This window comes from Lagopus muta, chromosome 3 (assembly GCF_023343835.1).
Source record: "Lagopus muta isolate bLagMut1 chromosome 3, bLagMut1 primary, whole genome shotgun sequence".
Classification (NCBI taxonomy): domain Eukaryota; kingdom Metazoa; phylum Chordata; class Aves; order Galliformes; family Phasianidae; genus Lagopus; species Lagopus muta.
The window spans coordinates 45741201-45767777 of record NC_064435.1 but is presented as its reverse complement, the minus strand read 5'-3'; the positions used below and the strand labels follow the sequence as shown (position 1 = coordinate 45767777).

At 41.4% G+C, this 26577-nt stretch overlaps 1 protein-coding gene across 9 annotated transcripts in view; it reads right to left on the bottom strand.

Annotated features, from left to right (window-relative positions):
- OSBPL1A (oxysterol binding protein like 1A) overlaps window positions 1–26577 on the bottom strand; it is a 74732-nt gene that overhangs the window by 31407 nt on the left and 16748 nt on the right. For 3 of the 9 annotated variants that reach the window (XM_048940783.1, XM_048940784.1, XM_048940782.1), the window contains exons 13-15: window positions 25961–26086; window positions 24707–24788; window positions 20782–20888 (exon numbers count right to left, since the gene is read on the bottom strand). In XM_048940783.1, the coding sequence (XP_048796740.1) occupies window positions 20782–20888; window positions 24707–24788; window positions 25961–26086 (315 nt within the window). Of the gene's footprint in view, window positions 1–12253; window positions 12348–14832; window positions 14943–17293; window positions 17529–20781; window positions 20889–24706; window positions 24789–25960; window positions 26087–26577 lie in introns of those variants that run through there. The other 6 variants (XM_048940785.1, XM_048940787.1, XM_048940789.1 and 3 more) reach the window with 5 other exon arrangements.

Sequence of the window (26577 nt, the reverse complement as noted above, 5' to 3'; positions counted from 1 at the left end):
GAATCACAGAATATCCCAAATTGGAAGGGACTTGCAAGGTCCAACTCCCAGCTTCACACAGGACCAACCAAAAATCCAAGCCATAGATCTGAGAGCATGGTCCAGATGCTCTTTGAACTCCAGCAGCTCAGTGCCATGCCCACCATCCTGGGCAGCCCGTTCCATGCCCATCGCCTTGTGGTGCAGCACCTGTCCCCAACCCCCAGCTGCCCTCCCCTGGCACAACTCCATGCTGTTCCCTTGGGCCCTGCTGCTGTCACGCAGCAGAGCTCAGCGCTGCCCCTCTGCTCCCTGAGGAGCTGCAGCCGCCATCAGGCCTCCCCTCAGCTCCTCTGGTCTGTGCTGAGCAGAGGGATCACAGTTGCTCCTCATACACATTGCCCTCTGGATCCTTCACTGTCTTCTTAGCCCTCCTTTAGGCACTCTCTAATAGTTTTGTGTCTTTCTTGTATTGTGGCTCCCAAAACTGCACGCAGTGCTCGAGGTGAGGCTGCCCAGTATAGAGCAGAGTACGGCAATCCCTTCCCAGATGCAGCACTATGCAGCCGTAGCTGCAACACATAGGAAGGCTCTCTTCTCAGAGTCCAGCAAGGCTCCAATGGGCTGTTCTTTCTCCAATCTCTGAGCCACTTACGCTTCCTCTTCCTCTCTCCCTTTCTGACCCTGTTTAAAAGGCTTTCAAGCATCCCCAAACACTGCCTTCTCCTCCAGCTTACTCTCAAAGGGTCAGTTGGCAACTAACTCCCCCTCCACTAACAACATGCAAAGGCATGAAAACCTCTTGGAACAAATACAGGGACATGTTACACATCTTCCTAAGCAACCTATTTATACATCAAAATTACCTTTTTGAATCTAAGAACTGTTCATATGTCCTATCTGGTTACTTCGCACTTACAAAAAGCTTTACCCACCACTGAAACAGTGCTTTCAATGTCAGGCAGAAATGATGGGATGAGAACTCAGGGGCTAGGAAGGAAATGCCAGAACAGATTTTGCCACTTCCAGAGAGGCGTTTCTATTCTGGCAGTAACAGAACCACTGGAGAAAGAATTATGAAAGAAATTCTCACCCCCTCAGTTGTGTCAAATACTACATCAGCTGCTTTGGCTGTCATGCTCTGAGTACAGAGGGGCAATCCAATTAAACGATAATTAAAGAGTACAAAATTAGGTTGCTAATTGAAAGCAATAAAATCAGTAAGTCCCTTACTACCTAATAGCTTTACCTTGAACAAAATGAAAAAAAGCTGGACCAGTTATGGCCACTTTCATTTAAAGTTCATTGTAGAGATCCCAACAAAGCCAATTACTGCAATGTTTCAAAGAAGTAGGACATGCCACTGGAAAAGATCTGTTAGTGAGCAGGCTCTGAGGGGGGTTACATTTTATGTGCTATCAAACAGGTAAGAAACTGCCCAGTTAGAGAAATGAGATTACTATTACCTTCTCTTAAAGGGGAGAGGATGAAGGACTGCAACTAAAGCGCTGCTTTTCATTATTATTAAACACCAACAAAAGGAAACTAGTTATTAAAATGGTCTTTACAGATTTCTTTGCAGTATAAGATTTAGATGGTTATATCCTCTAATGTTTTGACAATTTGAGCGATCTGAGTATTTATCTAAAACTTAAGCTACAATGATGGAAAGAAAAAGTTTATCTAATTAAATTCAGATGTTTTTGCCTCCACCAATAGCATGGTAGTCTAACTAAACAAGTAACAATAGGTATGAGCTCAAGACCCCAAAAAAGTCCCTTACTGACTTTAAGGTTCCTCTGCCCTATAATCATATACAGCTATTCAGAGCTGCAGAAGATGTACTGAAAATCAATTCCCTTTTTGGAAAATGATTAGCCAGCTTAACAGTAACATCCACTCTTCTGTGTACTTCAGAATTCCTATCTACCAAACGCTTACTAGTATAGCCATTATACACTAGTGGTAGGTAACAAAAAAAAAAAAAACAAAAAAACTTTCTGTTATGTAAGCAGCTCAATGCTAACCAGAAGCTAATAAAAACATGCTGAAGTTTGTTGCTTGCAATTTATGAATGTTCATTCATAAACAAATGATCTGGTTCTAAAGCAACCTGAATTCAATACTCAGGGGGTAGGAAAATCAACCTGAAACCTCTGTCAACAGCACTAAACCTGAAGGACGGCCTATACATCCAGAGAGCCCAGATATGGCCACACAAGCTTCTACGGCCTAAAGCTCAGTGTGTGGCTCTCTCAGCTCTGAAAGCAGGAGTTTGGGCATTCTTCCAAGCTGAAGAAAGATGTGGACAGACTTACAATATTTTCAAAGCACACATTTATGCAACAGCATATCTCCAGTGAGCCCAGCATGAAACCAGCTACAACCTTTGTTCAACCTGCCAGGCTCCATACCCGACCCCTGTCAGAAGCTATTTTGTACAAAAGCAATCACAGTTGATCAAGGACCTTGGGCTTATGCTTGTCCTGTTAAACAGTGACAGTTAACATCAGTCTTGTTTTCATCTCTAAATGGAATGTCATTATAGAGAAAAATCAGATTTATAATTGCTGATGGAAACTAACTAGCTCTGTCTCAAAGAAATAAACATACACTCAATCATTAACCTTGCTCCTATAGACACCACTTTCACATGATACACTGACACAGAACCACCAAGAGATGACTTCAGTATCTAGGTCAGCACAGCGATTTATATTTTTTTTTAATACCTCAACTGGAATGATTTGATACCCACGTTCTGGTAGGTGGCTTCACTTCTGGTTAGTTGAAGGGAAGTCCCCGTAGACATCAAAGTCTTCAGGCTTTAAGCACTAAATTGTGAATTCAACTAGTAGAATCTAGTTATTTTAGCAATCAGCCCTCTACCTATCATTATTTTTTTTTAAAGGAAAGCAAGAAGCTATTTGCAGACACTTCTATAGTCTTTCCATGCCACTAGAAATCCTGCTAAATTCAAGAGCATTATTTAAAAGTTAACTTCCTCACTGCATATCACTAGCAGGAAAGTTCACGTGCCAATTCCAAAACAGCAAATAGCTTCTCTGTGTCACAAATACCAGCCCCATCCTCTCCTCTCTAGCTTACATGAGGCAGGCAGGAGATCAGTAAGGTGCATCAGACCACTACTTCTCCTCTTTTTCTTTTTTTAAAGGCTGAAGTCTTGAAGTTTATCTGTGAAGCCTGGAACCAAGGCTTCTCTTTCCATCCTGAAGATATCTCAGTACAATACACAAAATACTTGCTTTGTATGGTGCTGGATGCTTTTAATTTAAATTGAGGCTCAACAACAGTAGCACTTTTGTAGGGTAGGAAAGGGTCACACTACTGTACGGCCAGCTAATAAATGATTATCTCAGCAACATGCGATTGCAGCTGCAAGTAAATCATCTAAAGACAACACACAGCAAGCAAAGCACAGCACAAATCTCAACATGTAGAGCTACCTGCCTTTAACATTTAAAAAGAAAATAAAGATGCAGCATACCCTAGCTCTGAAGTTTCCCTGGATTGAGAGAAAGAAAAGACAGACCTCACAACATCTCAGTACAATTTAGTTAAAGTTTTCTTCCAAAAATACTCAACTTCAGTGCTAGGAATAAGAGTATCCAAAATATGCAGACTTTCAAGTTGTGTAGGAAGAACCACTTCTTTCACATAGCAACCACCAGGGGATCTGAAGGCAGAATCCACACAGTGTCAGTACACCATGTACCACTTCTGCTCTGCAATAAGCTGACGGCAGGAAACCTGCCTCTTACACTATCTTACTGATGTCTCTGGTGGCTCAGAAGCAGAGCTTTGGTCTGCAAAATTGAATGGCTTCATCCAACTGCTACAGAATTTCCTTGCTCCTGAAAACATCACTGCATATTTGCCATGAAGCACAGGTGCAAGGATTCAAGTTTTCAGCAGTAAGCTAAAGGCTAGTCTAATACTTAGCTTAAAATTAATATTTACACAAATGGTTAGAAAAAATGCTGCTACAGTAGAACTGCCAGTTTTCAGTGGATATCTTCTGACGTTAACTGCAGTCTTTTCTGTAACAAACTAAATGTCAATCAAACCTGCAATTTGTTTCACACATTTCTATGGAACTGTCAATTTTCCAGAGTCAGCTACTCGTTCAGTATACTGAAAGATGTAACCTCAAGTGCAAAGTTATGCCTTGCAACTCATTACATTACAGAGATCTATTTAGAAGCAGCACCAGGAATTAAAAATAAGGCTTCTTTCCTTTGTTCTGTGATCTTCATATCAAATTGAATCAAAAATCAGATCTTGCCATCTCAACACAGAGAGTCTGAGATACATACACTGTTTGTCTATTCTAACAGACAAGCTCACAGTTGCAGTTTTGCTGTTAGCACAATACTTTTCCTATTGCGAGTGCCTCCAGGCATGAGCCAATTCTTTGCAATGACCAGCTTCAGCTAGTGCTGAGTAAATCTGTTATTCTTTTACATTTAAAGTAGAAAAAGTAATACATATATTTTTTTAAAGAAGAGTCAGGTCTGCCCCTGCACCTTGGACAAAGACTATATTTTCATTTCATCATGAAAGAAATTTAAAGACCTAGAACGACCTCCAAGGTATATCTATTTGAAAATGGAACAGATCTGTTTATTTTGTTGGCTAGACTTGAATCATGCTGTGTAGTAGAGCACTGTAGTTCCACAGGACATGCTACTATGAAAAAAGTGCTTTCAAATTTTCTACTACCTACAGCGTTGCATAGCCGTTACATAAGCAGCTACTGAAATGAAACTGAAACCAGTTGCTTTCATTTGGAGTTCTCATTGTTGTAAATATGCCTGAGCTACAGAGGAAGTTTTCCAGAAGTAAGAAAAAAAAGGCTCAGTTTTTATCTTTGTTTATGGGACTTAACTTTCACTAAGCACTAATGTGATACGAATTTGCCTAGTCCTGCTTTCACCCCGCTTCCCAGCCTCTCTCTCATCTGCTTAAAAATCCAACCAGGGAAATGTAAACATGCCCAAGTACAGCATTTGACTTACCAGAGAAAAGAACAATTTCTTTACAAATACTTTTATGACAGATAATTAAACTGCAAAGGTGACAGCTCATACTGGGAACGCTTTGTTGTCTTTTTTTTATTTTAAACTAACAGATACAGTCAGTCTCATGAATACCTCCCTAGATTCCTAAGGCCCTAAAACAAGTAAATGTTATACAAAACTTTCTGAGTTTTATCTGTTTACACATGGGCCTATACATACAGCTTCTCTGCTGACTCACCGCTCCTTATCACTTCCAGCCACAAGCAACACGCAACATTTGCCACATTACCTATGTTAAGGTCTTGTATCACAACTTCTTCTGCAGTAAAGTAGTTCCTGTAAACTTGGTCCAGGCTCACCCCTGGGGTACAGAGGACTGCACCAAGAAAACCATGCTCTACTTCAATCGCTGATTAATGCTTCGTCTCTCTCTCTCTCTCTCTCTCTGTGCTATAAGCTTACCAGTGGAGATTGGCACTGGAGATCTATCAGATCTTTAGTTAAATATGGAACACTCAGGTAGCACTTGCCATTGAGCTGAACTACTGCTAGTGCAATTACTGGAATGCAAAACGAGATGTGAACAATTAATCAAGGATAAACTGAGCTCTCTGGCAATCGCTAAAGGGTTACTTACTGTATCACAGGACAGCATCACTCCATCACAGAAGTCTGGCCAGCTGCAGCCACAGCACTGGAGCACCATAGCTTATCAAAGTCATCAAATTCAAAAGAGAAAATGCAGGACCACAGACTCGTATACAGGCAGTGCCACTATGAAATTTCCTTTTTGTTCAGGAACTGAAAGACTCCCAAATGTGCAAGCAAACCCCATACATACCAATTTGAAGTCCGAGTCATCTATTCACTTAAATTCCAACTCAAAGCCCATAGAATAAACCAAAGACTTTGTGAATTGAGTCACAAGACTCTGCCTCAATTATTCCCCAGATGAACATAAGGATTCATTGTGAGTCAACTACCAGCATTCACCTCAAAGTTCAAGAGGAGGAGTTTAGCAGGGCTTATTTGGAAAGGCTATATTTCAATGTTCTGGGTACTGAGTTAGAATATTTCCCCGTATCTGATTAATTAAAACAGTAGCATTCTGCTGCAGGATAAAATGCAATCATGAAACAGAGATATAGGAACCACTGCTACAAGCAGGACCCAAGCTACTGCCCACTCAGAATTTCCACCTCAGCTAGAACATGCCAACACACATAGACACTGAAGCAGCAAAAGAACTGTTATTCAAGAGAAGAGCTGGAGAGCCTGATCTTCTTAAAAGATACAAACGTACTATCAAAATTCTTAATGTTTCAGACTACTGAGAACTATTAACACGCCAGGGACAAATACTTTTTGTCTCCCATCTTTCCCTCCTAGGAGGCTGACACTTCTTCCTCAGTGTGGTGCTTTCTGCCTTTGCATCCCATTTCCTGCTTCCACATTTGGCTGTAACAAAGTTTACTATTCAGAGACCAATGAAGCAGTGCAGTTTTAACCAGCTGAGAACACTGCAACCCCTAGCCAAGTTTCAGCTTTCCTACTAGAGAAACTTGTTTCTTCCAAGTGATTTTGCACTGGTCAAGTGTTGGCAGAGGCTTTTCTGTTTCATTTCAAAAAGTTTCACCTTTTTGGCATTCAGGTCTTCTCTCTGAAGTATTTATTCCTTGCAGTTGTATTTTACTTAGATGATTCAATGTAAACTGATAAATCCCATATTCAGTCCCTATTTGCGTTCCAGTATTGTAATAATGACAGTTACTCAAATGTATGGAGTCCAAAAAAAGAGCCTTCTGATTTTGTATTGTTAAGTATTGTTGCTATTCTGAGGCAAGCTGAAATTAAATATGGCTGCTATTCACGTTTGCCAATAGGTTAAGCCAAAATAAGCTGGGGCTGAATGACATCAGTGGTGATGTACATGTTCAGGAAGCATATTTCAAGTTGCAGAGCAGCAAGACTATAAAAACAAAAAAGCTCCACACCCCAAGATAGTCTGCTGCCCTAGTGAGATTAAGCATCTATCTTCTCAGAGGCAGATGCCACAAGTAACCTTACCCAGCAAAGTGCCTCCTTCAATCCAGTACATAAATACTGATGCCAACAGCATAAGAACAGTATGCTGTTACATGTTTTCAGATCTGAGAAGGACTTTTGTTTTTGTGTTTTTAGAGAGGCTCTGGACATCTTTGAAGTTTGTTAGCCTGGTTTCTGTGAAACTAAGATGTAAGGGTTCTTAAGAATGCACACAGGAAACATTTCCTTTTTATTCTTAAGGACTGTTCTATTTTGAAAACGGGTCTTAAGGCTATTTTGATCTAACTACTTCCCTTAAGTAGTTCTTAGTACACACCACTGGCTACTTTGATCAACCTGTTTGCATCCCCTTACTCCACACTTCTTCCAAGCTGGATCACAGCAAACACCTGTATTAATGCTTTCCTTTTTGAAGTGATTGCCACGTTTTTGCTCTATTGCTGTTTATCTTCTACTGGCTTTCCAGTGCTATTACATAACTGGACATGAAATCTGCTTCTTTTTAATAAAAATTTACATGCCTGAAGCTAATTGTCTATTCTACAATCTCCAGTTTTTGAACTCTAATTACATTAGTTACTATCTAGTTAATTATATAGATTACCTAGAAGTTTTTCTAAAAGCATTTCCAGAACAAACCAACAAACATTCCCTACAGATATTTCGTAATTACTAAAAACTCAGATGCTTTGTTCACTAGTTCTTAATTTAGAACAGAAATACTCAACTAGGTATGGATGCTAAGCACACTAGTTAAAAATGAAAAAAATCTGAACTCCTTCCTAGGCTGGAAGTCAATAGTGGGCTTCACAACACAGTGCTATCAGTTCTCTAAGTGAAAACTACTTCGGTAACTTCCTGTAGCTGACAACAGACGCTTCTCAGCGTTCCAGTATGAGAGAATCAGACTTCATAGATATACACAGACATCTCAGTGCTACTTGAGATTTTAGAAGAACTTGCAGCATTAAGAAATGTGTCTCTCTGTAAGGAAGTTTCTCCTCTCAGAAACTGTTCTGACCTTATGCCAAAGCAGACAACAGCAGGCAAACAGAAGCCTGGGGAAGGCTGTTAAGACACTTCCTGGAATATGAGCATCTTGTACAGAAGTTCATTCTGCATTTAGGGCAGACAGAGAACTGTGCTCTGGGCTATGGAAATCCAACATTAGGTCAAATTAGCAAAAAGACATTTGCATACTGAGAATGTGAAATATCATTTCCCAGTTTGCATTTTTGCTAGGAAACAAACACCACAGTTAGCCTAAAATACGACATCTACTGTTACATTACAAAGAGATGTTATGCATCATCACCCTATGATGCGGAACACCTAGATAGTACAAACAAATATTTGCACTTGGTGGAATAGTTCTTCTTTCCTTATGAATAATCTCATATCAATTTTGCCTTCATCTGGGGGTTTTACAATTTTTTCTGTGGCAAGAATTCATCATGCTATTCATTGCTGCTTGGGACTTTCTTCGTCAATATGTAAGTTAAGATCAGAGCAGATAAACCTACTTCCCAGTTACATATTCTTCTACAGACTTTCAGCTCATCTAGACTTAAATCTGTAGCAAATGTTTATAATGATAAATCTTTTATTATTTCTCAGTGTGTAATCTACTAGCATTTGCAGCTCTGAGGAAGAAGTGGCCCCAACTTAAATTTCCGGTAAGTCCTTCTCTGACATTCTCCAATAAAAAAACATCAATCCCCAGAAGAAAACTAGAAGGTAGACTTGATGGAAGCGTGAGCCTGAGGAATGTCAAACTCTCCCCTTTACCACTCCCAAACTGAAACAGGATCTGATAACTTAGAGTGACAGGTTGCTTTTAAGATTCTTTAAATAGTATGTGGGTGCAAAGACAAGAGTTAAAAAACACAGACCGTATGTTGATTTATGACACACAGTTCCCTCAAATTTTCTCCAGTGACTATATTCTGCTGCTTCTTAACTACTATGTGGACATTTCATCAAAGGACATGGCATCAAAATGACTTTTATATATAACTAGCTCCCTCTGCTTATGCACAAATTCTTTCCAGTGAAGCAGTCAGCCTCCAGAAAAAGCTTATAACTGAGAGCTATATACCAATATATGCTGGGGACCACCCAGCTGAAAAGCTGCTCTGCAGAAAAGGACCTGGGTGTCCTGGTAGACATCAAGCTGAAAGTGAGCCAACAGCGTAACCTTGCAGCAAACAGTAGTATTCTTGGCTGCATTAGGAAAATTACTGCCAGCAGGCCAAACCTGGAGCTCCTGATCTAATTCTGAGCTCCACAATTCAAGATAGATTTGGACGCAACAAAGTCCAACGTAGGTTGATCTAGACAATCAAAGGACTGGAGTACTTCTCCTATGAGAAGAAGCTGATACAATTGGGAGAGCCTAGATATGAGGAAGCTTGGGTGGGTCTTATAAATGTCTATAAATACCTGAAAGAAGGAGATAAAGAAGATGGAGCTTGGACTTTTTCAGTGGTGCCCAGTGCCGAGACAGGAAGCAACAGACACTAACAAACACAGGAGGTTATCTCTGAGTATCAGGAAACACATCTGGAAGAACATTATCAGGATGATCAAGTACTGCCACAGGCTACCTAGGTTGGTTGTAGAGTCTCCCATTGTTGGAAAAACTAAGTCATGTGGATATGGCTACAGGGAACCAGCTCTATAGGTGACTCTGTGTGAACAGAAGGAGTAGACAAAACAGCCTCCAAAGGTGCCTTCCAACCTCAGCCATTCTGTGATTCCGAGAGAGTAGAGGTTAAACCTTAGCATAAAGCGTGGGTTCAGTGGTGGAGGAAATACAGAACAGATTTCCACTAATCATAGGGATAGATGCAACTGCCTAAAGTTTCAAGCTCTCCTAAAGGCTCATTTTCTCCTGAATTTGTTCTGTCTGACCTTGCAGCAAGGTGTTCCACTGGAACAGCAGGCAATGCAACCTGCATGCAGAATGCTTCCACAATTAATAGTTGTGTTGGCATTTCCAGTAAGGTATAAACTACTGACATATATGGATAACCACATTACCTATAGAGTTAAACTATTATCATGACATGCTCTCCATCAAAATGATGAAATCGCCATAGATGACTTTTTGCTATTGCTTTATGTCTAACAATTTAAATTCTTCAACTTCAAAGCAGGTGCTTTTTTGCTTTCCAGAAAGGTGAGAGTAGTTTTTTTCTCCCTAACCTTTATCTCGCTATTGCTTGTGAGAGAGATGGAGAGGGCAAGAGGACAGGAACTAATAGGCTACAGTATTAAATTTCAAGGTTAATGGGGAGCTGTATTTCTTCTATTCAGTGATCAAACAACATATCTAAGCTAGCTTATTTTGTCAAAGCAGAGAAGCTGTGACAGCAAAAACCTCTCTGAAGTAGATGAAAAACTTTATAGTCTCTTCAGGGACTGAAGTTCTAAGCTAAGAAGTGCCCTTGTATTATAATGTACACTGTGATCTTCCTTCAAATACACATACTTTAAAGCCATTTTCATACAGTTTTGTAGTATGCCCATAGATCCAGAAGTTTCTGCATTGATATTCAAGTTTTGGCATTAATGATGCAGCAGTGACAAGTACAAGAGGAAAAAAATCCATTCTTGTTCAATACCACTGACTGAGTCTGTATTTATCTTACATGTGGCTTAACACAGAGATTGTGAACACACATCACAGGCACTAATCCCAAATGCATTCTATAAGGACAGGAGATATTCAGATTAGGCCTGTCCTGCATCAAAACTACATGTCCTCTTACACTGAACTTTTCAGGATATTCACAACAAATGGATATGCTTTATTCAAAGGCCCTATACATCTTACCATTCCTTTGCAACAACATTCAGCTTAGCTCTTTACTATAAAAGTAGTATAATTTGCTTTGTGTGTGCTTAGCAGTCATCCTCACATAAGCACAGACCAGCATTTCCAACTTGTGTTCCAATAACGTGGAACACTTTTTTTTTTTTTTTAAATCTCTTAGTGATACATTTAAAAGATGACGATGTTTACTATATGTGGAAATGCACTACTCAGAGAACCAGGTTACTAACACTCATTAATGACTATGCCTTGCACGTACCTTCAAGGAAAGGTATAAAACCAGTGACTTATTTTCAATACATAAACACTTTTCAAATAAAGCCCATTTACCAATTCTAGTAATAACCTCAGTGACTCAGCAGTCAGAATTACACAAACATTTCTTCACTGGGCAGCACAGCACCAACACAATTCTGAATGTTAATATTTAAAAAAAAAAAAACCCTTTCAAAGTCACTGGCAGTCTGGGAGAGACGGACAGGCCAACAAGGACATGAGATAAAGACAATCACAGAAGTCAAATTCCACAATGGCTCACCTCTATTACAAAAATGCTATCAGCTCTGAGGTGTCACTGAATAAGGCAGTGACAAAGGTAACTTTGGTTGAGAAGTCACTCAGGTGAAATTAATTGAAAAAAAAGACACACATGCACACCACTAATACTACCTGTGGACCATCCATTTTCATAGAATCATAGAAATTGGAAAAGACCTCCAAGATCATCCAGTCCAACTATCCACCTACAACCAATATTTCCCCACTAAACCATGTTCCTTAGCACAACATCCAAATGTTTCTTGAACATCTCTAGGGACAGTGATTCTACCACCTTCCTGGGCAGCCCATTCTAGCACCTCACCACTCTTTGGAGAAGACATTTTTCTTAGTGTTAAAGCCTAAATCTCCCCTGACACAATTTGAGGCCATTCCTTCTCATCCAATCACTATTTAGGTGGGAGAAGATGCTCCCCACCTCACCACAATCTTTTTTCAGGGAATTGTAGAGGGCAATAAAGTCACCTGAGCCTCCTCTTCTCCAGACTGAACAATCTCAGCTCCCTCAGCTGCTCCCCATAAGCCTTGTGCTCCAGACCCCTCACAGCTTTGTTGCCCTCCTCTGGACACACTCCAGGGCCTCACTGTCTTTCATGTAGTGAGAAGTTCAGAACTGAACACAGTCCTTGAGGCATGACCTCTATCAGTGTGAAGAACGGAGAGACAATCACTTCCCTGTTCCTGCTGGCAAAACTATTTCTGATACAAGTCACACAAAGTCACACCGCTGGCTCACGTTCAGCCAAGTGTTAACCAACACCCCCAGATCCTTTTCTTCCACACAACTTACCGGACGCTCTGCCTCAAACCTGTAGCAATGCCTGGAGTTGTTATGGCCAATATGCAGGACTCAACACTTGGTCTCATTGAACTTTATCCGATTGGCTTCTACCCAGCTACCCAGCCCATCCAGATCCCTCTGTAGGGCCCCTCCTACTCCCACACAGATCAACACTTCCTCACAGATTGGTGTCGTGCAAACTTACTGATTCAATTCCCTCATCCAGATCATCAAAAAAGACATTAAACAGAGCCAGTCCCAATACTGGCCCATGGGGAACACCACTCATGACCAGTCACCAGCTGGATTTAACTCCATTCACCACCACTCTTTGGGCCTGTCCATCCAGCCAGTTCTTTGCCCAGAAAAGAGTGTACCTGACCAAGTCACAAGCTGCCAGCTTCTCTAGGAGAATACCGTTGGAGATAGTATCCAAGGCTTTGCTGAAGTCTAGGTAGACTACTTCAACAGCCTTTTAGTCTTTGTAGCTGAAGATCAGAACTACGTAAATGAGGAAGGGCAAAGAAGAGGGAAAAGGAACTTTAGACTCAACTTCCCTGATTCAAGAAAAGTCAACTGCACATCAATAGCATACTAGGTCATAAGGCAAGAGATGTTAACTTTTAAATCACTGACATGTAAGCAGACCAAATAAAACATAACGTCACATGGCAATCCTAAGAGGATTTGTCAACACAAGCATAAGTAACTTAAGGCTTCAAGAGAATGCTTTCAGAACAACTTCACATAAAAAAAAGAAGGTAGTAAAAGTTAAATATCATCTCCTCCTTAAAAACATGTTAATTTCCAGTACTCAAACCAACAAGAGATTATTTTATTCTAGGGAACTAGCTTTTATCAGTTTTACAAGGAAGAAGGCATTATTAAAACCTTAATTTCCAAGAAACAAAGGTCAAGATGGAGAACGCATCTCCAGACAATTAGTAACCATGGGTGACTGCAGTCACCCAATTCAGCATCCTGATATTTTATGCAGCTGAGACAAAAACAGACCACACAGCTGGACCGCTACTGCAGTCCCCATTGGGGGACAAAACCTCAGTGTCCAAAGTCATCAAATACACTGCTATATGCAGAGGTTAAATCTCAAATCCTGTTGTTTTTTTTTTGTTTTGGTTTGTTTTTTTTGCTGCTTATTCTCCTCTGAAATATTAGCAGTCCTTAACTGTCAACACACTGACTAATCTGGGAGAGCCATCAAGTTTTAGCTCTCTGTTCCTCATCTGTTCTTCCAAAACACATCAGATACACAATAAGCCAGAAAACTAAGAACAAGCTGATCAGCTTTACATGCCATTACGAAATCACAATGACAATACAAGAATAAGAATGTACACCCTCCTCATTCCAGTTTGTTTTCCAAGCATGGTGGAGAGGAAGAGAAACAATATCCTCACTGCAGTAAGGAGCGAGGACACACAAAGTTTCCATTCTCTCTATTACTTTTTATTCCTATCAGCTTATACACAGACAAGAACACCACTTCCAAGTACATTTACAAAAACCATTCAGTTGTGTTTTGTTTTAAAATCTTGCTATATCAAATATCATTCCATTATATTTGATTGCTTCTTTATCTTCTTTGCATCCAGTTAAGTCCCTTTTCTGCCCGTTTTTGAACTTTAAAAGATCCCTAAATAATTTGTAGACAATACTTCAGAAGCAAACCTCAGGTTTGGAGCTGCAGAAGCAGAGAGAGGTTTAATTTCAAGCTAATATGCTTTTACACCGTACTTCCCCAGAGGCCCATGAACTCATTCCATGTTAGTTTACACCAGGCTGCTTAACAACTGCCAAGAAAAAAAAAAAAATCCGCAAGTCAAGCTTTGAAAAAAAAATAATTAGTCCATGCTAGAGAGTGCAAGAACAGAGCAGCACTGCTTTGTATTGGGCAATGTGGTAATGGAGAATGCCTACAGACAAGTTATGTGACTGGTTTTCACATGAGCTGCTAAGAGCGTATAAGTCAGCAAGTTTCCCTACCACTAAAAATTAGATAGATTTGCCAAGAGATTATATTCAAATGTATCATTACCTATATAAAACGAACAAAAAAAAGATTAACTTTTGAAGCGTACATTGTTCAAAAGGCTTTAAACTAAGAGGAGAAATTTAGGTTAGATGTTAGACAAAAATTATTCACTCAGAGGAGAGTGAGGCATGGGCTGCCCCAAGAAGCTGTGGTGCCCCATCCCTGGAGGCGCTCAAGGCCAGATTGGATGGGGCCTTGGGCAGTTGAGCTGCTGAGTGGCAGCCCTGCCCAAGTCATGGGGTGGATTGAGTGGGCTCTGATGTCTCTTCCAATCCAAATCATTCTATGATTCCATGCTTAAGGAAACAACATTGGGAGCGTGCAGCAATTCAAAGCCCAGAAGCTTGCATTTTTTGTCCTAGAGTAACATCCAGGCATGCTGCTGGCAGCTGGGACTGTCTGGTGCCCAGAAGCCTTTCATTTAAGTATTCGGACACAGACCCTTTCATCTACTTTAGAATGTAAGCATTTTGTCAATACACATAGCATCCTTATAAAAAAAGATAAATAAAATTTTTTAAAAAGTGATATTTACTTATCTTCTCCCTGGTATTTGTTACTTCAACAAGTTTCCGTCTGGGCTGCTGCTCACTTCTCTTCCCGCTCTGGTGACCTATTCAGTCTTGGCTGCTGTAGGGAAAGTCTCTGAAAAAAAGTTGCATTCTTGAATTCCCCTATCTCTTGGATACTTTGGACTGGCTAAACTCCTCTCTTTACATAACACTGACAAGGACGCTGTCTTCACAGACCTTTAGTTTGCTTTCTATCTGCAGTACAGTAAAGAAAATGCTTCCAGAGGAACAACATGATGCCATCTGCAAACATTTCACTATCAAGTTGCTCTGATTTGAATCTCTCATCTTTAGAGCTTCAGTACAGGCAAGACATATGTATGTAAAGTATCCAAAAATTAGCACAGCAAGAATCATCAAGGCATGACTAGAACCAGTGACATTCAAGTAAGGAGAGAAACAATCTGCCAAATGACTTCTGTCAGCAGCTTTGTTCTCTTGTATTCCATGCCTACACGCCATTCTGCAGCATATTACATCCCATGCCCTCCTGTTTCAGGGATAAATTCTGTCAGCCTTTATCTCAGCATTTGTTTTAGCACAGAGAACCTTCCAATTAACTTGTTACTTTTGAACAAGATTCAGGCATATTTACATCAATTCATTCAGCGAGGCATCTCTAGTACACTGCTACTCATTTGGAGGAGAAGGAATAGGGTCATGTCAGAGACATCCACACCAATAAAAATTTCCTTGGCACAGACACACCTCCAGTCTCTCAACACCAGACAGCTTTTGCTATGCTTGGTGCAACCACTTACTGTTTGAAACCTGCTCTCCTCCATTCCCTGATCTCGCAAGCTAAATAGTGTTTCGATTGTTTATACTACCCACAAAGGGCACAAAGCACACCAAGGTCTCACCTTGGCCTCCACTGCTTTCAGCAAGGCTGCAGAGCTCAGTGGACACCATAAGGGTTCCAGTGTGCTCCAGTGATTGAAAGGGAACAACAGAATATAGGGCTACTGTATGGACCTGAGCAAAAGGTGCAAAAGGCACGGATGTCATTACTTTAGGGATTAAGACTGACATGGTTAAGTACAGTATACCAGCCAGCCAAGTCACGACCTCCATCCCTAGCTCTAGCTTGGAAATCAGAACTGCCTTCTTTATTTCCATAGCTTCAGCTGAGTCCCTCACCTCTCCCTCCCCAGGGACCCCCTAAGATGAAGCAGAGGTCATCACAGCTGTGCTGGGCCAGACAGGGTAGGAGTGTTGAGTGACTCCAGGGCTCTTTGCAGACACATTTGCTCCAGCTGCCCACATCAGGTATTCTCCTCTGACTGTTGCGTGTCAGTACTGCTCCCTCATCTCCACCTGCACGAGGGCACTGATAAGAAGAAATCTCTTCCAAAACCACCTGGATGCAGCTTACAAACATCTTCATTCACAACCCAGTAAGGCAGCTGCTCTGCGCTAACAGTCATGCTCATGCACGTCCCTCAGACCTCATAGCAGAGGCTCAAAGAGCTATGTGTATCTCAGAGATGCACACATTCATTCACAGAAACATGAACCAGCATATTGGACATTCAGTTCTGTTTCTAAGATATTTGAGAAATGTGAAAAGAAACGAGGGAGTATGCTGAACTTTTAAACCAAAATTAACATTTACTAATTAAACAACAGAAATTTCTGTATTTATTTGCAGTACATCAGTAATCCATGCAGCAGATAACATATTACAACCATGATAAAGGTAACTAACTTCAAGGACTACGACCTACGGTTTTTTGACCTTAAAGTTCCTGCAAAAATGACAAACTGACTCTGCTACGATCGATTCTGTGCGAGTCCACAGCTCTTCTAAACCAGGAGAAGCAGCCAAAAACTTCTTTCCTGAATCCCTGATCTCGTTGGCTATTAGCCTGCAAACAGAGCCCCTTTTGCAAAAATGAAAAGAAAAAAAAATAGCCAGAAAGAACACCACCTACAAACAAAGGAAGACCTCAGATGCTGACAGACTGCAAATGAAGGCAGCCGCTGTTCTGAGCTATGAGACTCAGCAGTTGCTGTTAAGTATAATCCCTGATGGTAAAAGTGAAACTTAGGAGAGTCACGGCACTTGTCAGCACTCTTTATCTAGATCTGGTTAACGAAGAAAACACATTTAAAAGAAAACAAACAAACAAAAAAAAAAACCTTGCTTTTTTGAAAGAAAAAAAAAAAAGTAAAAAATGCCTTTCAGTTTCTGACAGCTTCAGTGCATGAAACGCACGTACCACGGGCAGGCTTTAAACTTACCCAAAAATAACAGTAGAAAGAGCAATCGAAATCATAACCTTCAGTTAAACTCTCGCTACTGCTACACAAAGCTCCCACGGAACATACCGATTCTGAAATCGGGCTGCTTTCAGAACGAAACGGCGGGGTCTGCTAGAAGCAGCGCAGGGGAAGCCCCGCTCCGAAGCAGCACTTACTAACCTTGTGCCAAAGTCACTGCAGAAGCTCTCCGAGACGCTACGCCGGCACCAGCGCCTCACTGCGTTCCGCTCGCAGCCGCCCTGTAGTTCCCCCGCTCCTCGCCCGCTTTGATCTCTCGCTGAGCCGTCCCCGCGCCCATCCCCGCTCGGCACCGCGGGGCTCCGCCGATGGCAGCAGGCGGCGGCCCGGCGTTCGTTACGCACCGCGGCAGCGCTCGGAGGACGGCAGCCGGAGCGCCCCGCCCCGCCCCGCCCCGCCCTGCAGCAGCCGCCGGCCCTCACCTCGCCCCGCGTGCTAGCGCTGCGGGAAGGAACCGAGAGAGTCCCTCCGGGCGGGCCGGCCCCGCCGCTCCGCGGGCTCGGGCGACGCATGGGGCCGCGTGCCGCCGTATCCCAGCGCCCGCGCGGGGCTCCTCCGCAGCGCTATTTTTGACGCGCGGACACCGTGCCCCTCTCTCTCCCTGACGTCACGGCGACCCCGCTGTGCGCGGCGGTGACGTCACGCCCGTTCCGGCCCCGCGCCGGGTGCCCACGCTGCGGGAGGCAGATGGAGAGGCTGCGGAAGGCGGCTCCGTTCCACATCTCGGGGCTCCATCAGCAGTGTATTTGTGTACTGGGTAATTACGCTACAGTTGACACACAGTAACGATGGGGATCATCCTAAGCAAAGGGGGTGTGTTGGTTACCCCTGTGAAGGGAGCAGGCTCAGCACCGGAGGAGCCTCAGCTCCTGGTATGCCAGCAATTCCAGTGAGAGACAAAAGAGTCCTCCTTCAAGAGGCATAAAGGGTGTGGAGACTGCAACCACATTTGCTCCAGAGACAAGTTCCATAGGGCATGTACCAGACAGCTGATAGTACTGCAGAGCAAGCAGTGCCTCCATGGCAAAGGAAGAACTATGGGGGAGCTGTCACAGAATTGTTAAGATCAAAAAACCACTAAGACCACTGAAGTCCAGCCATCAACCCCTCCTCACCATGCTCACTAACCCATGTCTCTAAGTGCCACATCCACACGGCTCTTGAACATCTCCAGGAACCACCACCACCCCTGGGCAGTCTGTTCCAATACCTCACCACTCATTCGGTGAAGAAATTTCTGCTAGTATTTAACCTGAACCTCCTTCTCTGCTACAACTTGAGGGTGTTTCCTTTCAGCCTATTGCTTCTTATGGGGGTAGAAGACTCCCATCTCACCACAACCTCCTTTCAGGGAGTTGCAGAGGGCAATAAGGTCCCTCCTGAGCCTCCTCTTTTTCAGACTGAACAATCCCAGCTCCCTCAGCTGCTCTCAATAAGATTTGCACTCCAGACCCCTCACGTTGCCCTTCTCTGGATACACTCCAGGATATCACTGTCTTTCTCATAGTGAGGGGCTCAAAACTGAATGCAGTACTCGAGGTGCAGCCTCACCAGTGCCAAATAGAAAATGACCATCACCTCTCTGCTCCTACTGGCTGTACTATTTCTGACACAAGCCAGGAAGTCACTGGCCTTCTTGGCCACTGCTCATGTTTAGCCAAGCATTGACCAACACCCCTAGATCCTTCCATGCAGCTTTCCAGCCACTCTACCCCAAGCCTGTAGTGATGTCTGGGGTTGTTGCGCAGGACCCAACACTCGGTCTTGTTAAACTTTATCCGTCTGGCCTCAGCCCAGCTATCCAGCCCGTCCAGATCCCTCTGTGGGGCCCCTCCCACTCCCACAAAGATCAACACTTCCTTCCAGATTGGTGTCATGTGCAAACTTACTGAGGGTGCACTCAATCTCCTCATCCAGATCATCAAAAAGACCCTCAGGAACACCACTAGTGACCAGTTGTCAGCTGGAACAGCAGGACAAGCACAAAATAAGCTTTCCAACTGCTGTAGCTCCCTTTCCTGAAGCTGGCTGGGCAGCTTCACAATAAAAGAGCCAATGCTTGCTAGAGCATGGCATGCACAGCAATTGTTCCTAGTTACAACACTCTCTACTGACATCATGGTCAGAAGTGCTTTTATACCACAGTCTGATACTTCAGCAGAGTAATGCTTTACTATTCTATATACTGGAAGAAAATACTACATCATTTACAAGCAGTCATTTGCTAAGGCAGGAGAACAATAACTTTTGCAATGCCAACAGAAGTACAGCCTAGAAATCAACACTGAATGGCAAATAGCAGCATTCTGTCTTACAAGGGGGAAAAAAAAAAAGGTTGTGAGTTTAAGAACAATAATGCTCAGGGAACATAACTTTTGGGGAGGTTCAAGCTTTAAGGAGAGATTGCTGCTGTAATTCCATTCCCTTACGAGGTGACAATGTCTTTAAAATCCTGGATTCTATTCTGAAATTGCAATAGCTGGAAGTTTAAAAATACCAAGACACAGAGCTCTTCAAGATCACATCTTCTGGATTTATCAGCTATGGTGGAAATCCAAGTTCACACCTCAGCCTGTGCCCAAGCCCTATGCTCCCAAACTGAAACGAGGCCTTTTCCACCTCCAGAGACAGCTCGGGTTCAAGTAAGGTGAAGCTACATTTCACCATATGTTTTGCCATACTCACTCTGATATCCTATTTTAGTCTTTTCTGAAGAGATGCCAACACAATTAAGGAATACTAGCTAACACTATACACCCACCATTGTAACAATTCCCCCTCATCCACAAATGGAACTGGCAACTTCAGGATTAGATTTTCTTGAAGAAAAAAGATACATATGTAAAACAGCAAGGCTTGTTCCACTTTGCTAGAGATTGACTCAAGTCTAGAAGACTCATGACTGGGGACAAAAAGGTTTGGAAAGGAATGCAAAAGAAACCAACCAACCTTAAAGCAGCTCACTGTTAAATGACCAGAAGACTAACAGCAACCACACAACCCCAGCTTGACACACAGCTTGCTGACCACAAGTGCCAAAAAAGAAGCATTAACTGTTACCACCACACAGCAAGACGAATTTATTCCAAGTACCACAGTGTCTTCTGGAGTGGTGAAAACACCAAATCTCCCTCCCACCCCAGGATTTAAACAGTGTATCACGTATTCCCAAACTGAAGCATTTGTTTAACACCATACAAGATATTTGTCACTGGAAAAGCCAGAAGTTCAACAGATAGCACTTGTACACCCACTAAGCACATGGTCTGAATAACAAATTCAGAAGCAACACTCTTCAACACTTCAGTTAGCGAGCACACATAAAAAATGATTTTTCTCAATATTTTAACCTTTGAATCAGCAAAGCAACTGCTTTCTTAAATTCAAGCAACAGTTTGCAAGCAAAATCTGGGATTCTTGTGTATGCTCAACACTGAGATATCCCTTTGTAAAGTAACTGAGCTACTCCTTAGAATAGCGAGATTTTATTAAACATTCGGCATGTGAAAGAACAGCTTGCCTACAAAACTAGGTTTTATTATTTTTTAAATTATTTTAAGAAAGCAGCTAGCAAAATATACTAAGCTTTTCAGACTCTTAATAAACCCCGCACAAGCACAAATACATACCCCTTCCTGCTTTGTGAATAGGTTGAGGCAGTCAGCCAGGGCCTCACAAGTTTCCTGGGATATTTCAGAGACCACATCAACTTTTTGCAGGATGGGAGAAGATATACCTGAAAGCATCAAAGAATTAGTGGCTTTAATGGAGCATGATGAACTACAGGATCCTTTTAACTATTTCTTTTCCTAAATAACACAGACATAACATGCATATTCTACAGGAAGGCGGTGTTTGTTCTCCATAAGGAAAGAACAAGCAAAAGTAGCATCGAGGGAATGTAAGTTCTTTCTTTTGCATCCTTTACACAGTACTGGTATAAGTAGCACATGAATGGATTGAATTTCTCTTTCAGCATGGCTTGGAAAGCTGAGGTGGCAAACTATAGCAGCAAGACACTGGTAGATGGATTAGCAACAATCCCCTTTTAATCTTTGTCTAGATTCAAGAGCTTCAGAGTTGTCAGGAATCAGAATTCAAATACATAGGACACTAAACATTGGTTTAATATTTGTTAATGTGAGAAATATAGGATTTTTTTTTCCTTCTATCTCACTACTTACACAATACAGGAGACAAAAAGCTTACAACAATGCAGCTAAAGATTTAGTTTTGGAAAAAAACAAAACAAAAAACAGATGGGGGCTATAATGATACTGACCAATAAAAGAGGAATGCAATCTCATTTTTATGGAGATGTTTCCTAGATAAGTAATATGGCTTCTTCCATAGACAACAAAATGTAAGCTGGCATCACTATGACCATTTACATCAGGGACTATATGCCTAGAACCAGAAGTACACTGTGAAAATCCAAAGAGCAGGCAGCAATTCTTTTATATTTGAGTTCATATTTCAGTTTCCGAGAAGTGCAGCAATTCCTCAGGAATCAAGCAAACCATTCTTTCAAGGAAGCATATTAGTTGCAATTAAGCTGAGTGCCCCCTTAGAGGTTCCAGCTTCCAAGATGACATCATTTAATAAAGGGAACTTCAAATTGATGTCACACAAGTAAAGATATGATGTCTGGTGATGACAGTTTTAAAATATCCTCTTGAATTTATTTTGCAAATTGTGTGGAATGCAAGGCAAAGACTATTATTATGCAAACACATGCTCTGTTGCCAAAGCTCACTAATTCACTGGAATTATGAGTCCACATGCTTGGAGCTGCTAGCACATCTAAGAGGCGCAGCACACTCAATGCAGGAGTTGGAAAGATATTTGTAATAAATACGGATAAACCTCAAAGATACCCGGATTTAGAATAGCATATTGATAGACATCTAGGGAGAGAATTTTAAGTATTTAGCCCCAGTAAAGCAATTCTGTATTACTCAAAGGCTTTCAGCAGTTCAATACAAAAGGACTTCTAGCCCAGAAATTTGCGCTCTTGGCATAAGCGCCTGAACTCAAATACTTTAAAGACATCCAATGTGAGGCTGCTCAGAGAGGCTGTCCCTGGAGGTGCTCAAGGCCAGGTTGGATGGGCCAATGGGCAGCCTGGTCTATATTAAATGGTTGGTGGCCCCCCTGCATGTGGCAGGGGGGCTGGAGATTCATGATCCTTGAGGTCCCTTCCAACCCCAGCCATTCTGTGATCCTGTGTGATTCTGTGAGAGAACTGGGAGAACTCTAGCAGTTTTCTGTTGAGACCTATGGAGATAATGCACGAATCTATAAACAGTTCACTGGCCCATTAAGTTAGATACTTAGTAGAAAAACAGGAACTTACTCATTTGCCAGAATGAGCAGTTTCTTGGAAAGACAGTATCTGGTTTTGTTTTATTCTGGCTTTGTTTGTTCACGTTGTATATTTTTAGAAAAAAGCTAAATTCCTCACTGGATTTTCAGGTCAACATGATGAGGTCAGAAAAACTTCTCTTATCTGTCACAGGGATGTTGCTCAGTACTAATTTTCAAATTGTGTGAATAATTATTTAACATCTGGTATTATTTAAACACTTTGTCAGTGACACAGACAGTGAGATTCAGTGCACTCTCAGCAAGCTTGCAGATGATACTGCTGAGTGGTGTGGTCAACACACTGGAGGCAAAGGCTGTAATCCAGAAGGACCTTGATAGGCTCAAGAGACAGGCCCCAGTGATCAACATGCAATTCAACATGACCAAGTGTATGGCTCTGCATCTAGGTTTGAGCAACCCCAGAGGCTGAGCTATAGGTGAACTGAAAGAAGCTCTATAGTGAAGGACGTAGGGATATCAGTGGGGAAAAAAAAACTAACAAAAACAACATGAGTTGACAATACACAGTTGCAGCCCAGAGGGCCAACTGTATCCTGGGCTGCATTAAAAGAAGTATAATTAGCAAGTCAAGAGATGTGGTTCTCTGCTCTTGTGAGACCTCATGTGGAGTACTGCATTCAGCTCTGCAGCTCCCAGCATAAGATGGGTGTGGATCTGTTGAGAGTAGGTCCAGAGGAGGGCAGTGAGGATGACTGAAATGCTGGTACATCTTTGCTATGAAGGGAGGAGAAGAGAGGTGGGATCGTTTAGCCTAGAGAAGAGAAAGTTCTGGGAAGGCCTTATATAATGGTCTTTCAGTACTTAAAGGGAGCCTACGGGAGTTATGAAGAGAGACTTTCATTAGGGCGCATAGTGACAAGACAAGGGATAATAGCTCTAAATTAGAAGAGGAGAAATTTAGGTTAAATGTTAGGAGGAAATTCTTTACTCAGAGGGTCGTCAGGCACTAGAACAGGTCACCCAGAGAAGCTGTGCCCCATTCCTGGAGGTGCTCAAAGCCAGGTTGGATGAGGCCCTGGACAGTTTGATCAGTAGGTGGTAACCCCAAGCACAGTTGGGGGTTGGAACCAGATGGTCTTTTAGGTCCTTTTCAACTCAAACCATTCTGTGATTCTAAGATAGCTGTCTTTTTGTATTATGAATTACATAGTCTTCCCAATAAAAGATTCATAAGTATTATAAAACTTTAACATTCTTTGTGAAGTAAGAGCTCAGTGTATTCAGTCAGAAGTAAGAGCTCAGTGTATTCAGTCAGAGCAAGATAAGTTAGCATCACACACAGTAACCGATTCAATTGGCAAAAGGAAGAACAACTGAGTTGGAGCACGGATGGAAAAAGAAAAATTTTCCCTCCCAAAAGTGCTATTCTATTATGGCCTATGACTTGTACAGATAAACAAGTTGCTTTCTAGTTTGAGCGTCGTAAATTTTAGTCACAATGTGTGAATAAGACTGAGTTACAAAGAAGCAACAGTTAAACATTCTTAACGGATATCTTGGTGTGTTTAATACATGAGCTACTTCTGTACACATTTAAGGCATTCTAATCTTTAACAGCTTAACCTGCTATTCTTAGTCACTTATACTGTGGAAGTCTCAGGTAGATGTCATTTTAAGATTTATTATTTAAAAGGAAGCCTGATACTTTAGAGCTGGCAAGAAACTCATTGCTGAGGTCTGTGGAACACATCCCATCACACCATGCCTCCATTTCCCTGTATAGTTTTTTAATTTCATTTCACATCCTGTTTATTATGTCCCAGCTACCAATGTGTTTTTACTTGCTAAAACACACATGCTTTGAGGGGAAAGCTACGTGAAAAGAGCAAGCTGTTTGCACCTTTCAGAGGAATCTTACACTTTGCAGTAAACTACCAACTATTGTTTTTAAAAGCAACCATTATATCTAAGGATAATTTTACTACGTTTACAGATCCAAGTAAATTTTGTTTCAAATCAGCACAATTATTTGTTCCTGCAGATCTGAATTCTTAGTTACTCTCAATTATAATCACATTACTTCGTTTGAATCTGCTTAAGTGAGGAAAACAGTTAAATTTTTAGGAGCTTGAATACATAATTTCAGTGAAATTAAAGCACATGCTGCTTAGCAGAAAAAAAAGAGTTGCCTAGTAACAAACTGTTTTTCATAAAAGCAATTTTTACCTTTTGTAACATCCAAAGATTTAACCATTGCAAGAAAGTCTGAAATCTCTTTACTGAGTCTTTGTTGGCATGTTTGTGCTTTCTGAAAGAGAGAATGGACAGCAATTTCAGATGTGTCTTGTTCTAGGGAAAGTATAAATATGTTCTCTTAAGTACACTGAAAATTTTAAATTTGGAAAGTATTAAATATTAACAAAGACTCCCAGTGACAGATTGGTAAGTTAAAACTGAAAGTTACTTGAAGTATGCTAAAAGACAAAAGCAATCAGATTTATACACATTCCATTACAACCAGCTTTTGTTTAAATTAGTATAACAAACCAAAACTAGAAGTTTCTATGCATGTTCTGCTTTTCCAATTCTTCCCCCACTCTCTTTCTCAATAAAAAGCTCGAAAACCCAGGAAGAGCCACTGCTTGCCCTTTGATCAGGAACACAAGAGTAAGCAAAACATAATTTAACTGGCATATGGCAAGTACGGATATATACAGGAACCCATTCCAAGATCAAATCTCAGGCCAGCATGTGAACTTAGAGACATTCGTCTACTGACAACACCTTCTTCAGTATGCTGCTGGAAATTACCAGTACCACTTACCCTCTAATCTCCCTTATTCCATGAAATACTTTTGAGTTCTTGTACCAAAAGGTGAGGTATAAGACTTTTGGTGCACAGTCACATGAAGACTTTTTGGGTTTTTTTGCATTGCAGTCATAATTTTTGCCTACTTCCCCTTAAAGTAAAAGGCTTTTTTTAAGCATGTATATGACAAAAAGCTAAAATCACAGCCTGGATGCTAGAGTAATGGAAGACAACTCACTTACACCGAGATCTGAAGGATCATTGTACAATGTACCTGATGTGACCTAAGGTTTTAAATGCTCAATTTTACACTATTTCACTGCGTGCATATAGGCTGAAAGTTAGCTTTGGTAACATCAAAGCTGCAGGACAAGTACAGTACACAGGGCTCCCTCTCCTGGCTGAAAATTTCAAACAATTCTTTACCTTCTGGTAGCATTGGTAAAACTGGGAAACCTCACTCCACAGCTACAATAAACATAACATTTTACACATACAGTCTAAATGGGAAAATATGACAGTACGAAGTGCAGGAAATAAAGGCAACATTTCTGTACCACTGGGAAGAATGAATCAATAAATTTGGACCAAAAGTACACTGAAGTATCCCTGCACGAAACAGCACTAGTCTACCATTGCCTAAATGCATGAGACAAGTATTCAGTACATACTTTCAGTGTTTCTTGTAGGTCTGTAACAGATACCGAATCATCTTCCTCATCATCGCTACTCAGCTGCTCCTGTGTGCAGTAGTGAGTGCTGTATGCAGAGTGGTCTTCTATTGCTTCTAGCCAACTCTGATCAGAAAAACAAAGTTAAGAACATTAAGGTCATCCCTGGAAGGCAGCAGCATAAACGTAAAGAAAAAAAAAAAGTTCTGTTGATGTAATATATTCATTAGTAAAATGAGACATTAACAAGTTGAAAAGAAACTATAAAAAGTTACAATTTATTCAAGATAAGTTACAACACGCTCAGACTGCTACTAGGACTTAACTGATCATAGTACAAATGCCAACCACCTCCAACTCTATCCAAATTCACAAATGCCACATCAACTATTAAAAGACTATAGAGAATGTATCTTATGCCTTTGGTTTTCTGTTCAGATCCCTGTGACAATGTCATGCAGAAGGCAGCTACTTACAAAACTTCAGGTACTATCATAACTAAGAGGTAGATTCTTTTCTTGTTCATAGAATCACAGAGAGGCTGAAATTAGAAGGGACCTCTGGAAGTCAAATGGTCCAAGCTCCCTGCTCAAGCAGCATCACGTATAGCAGGCTGA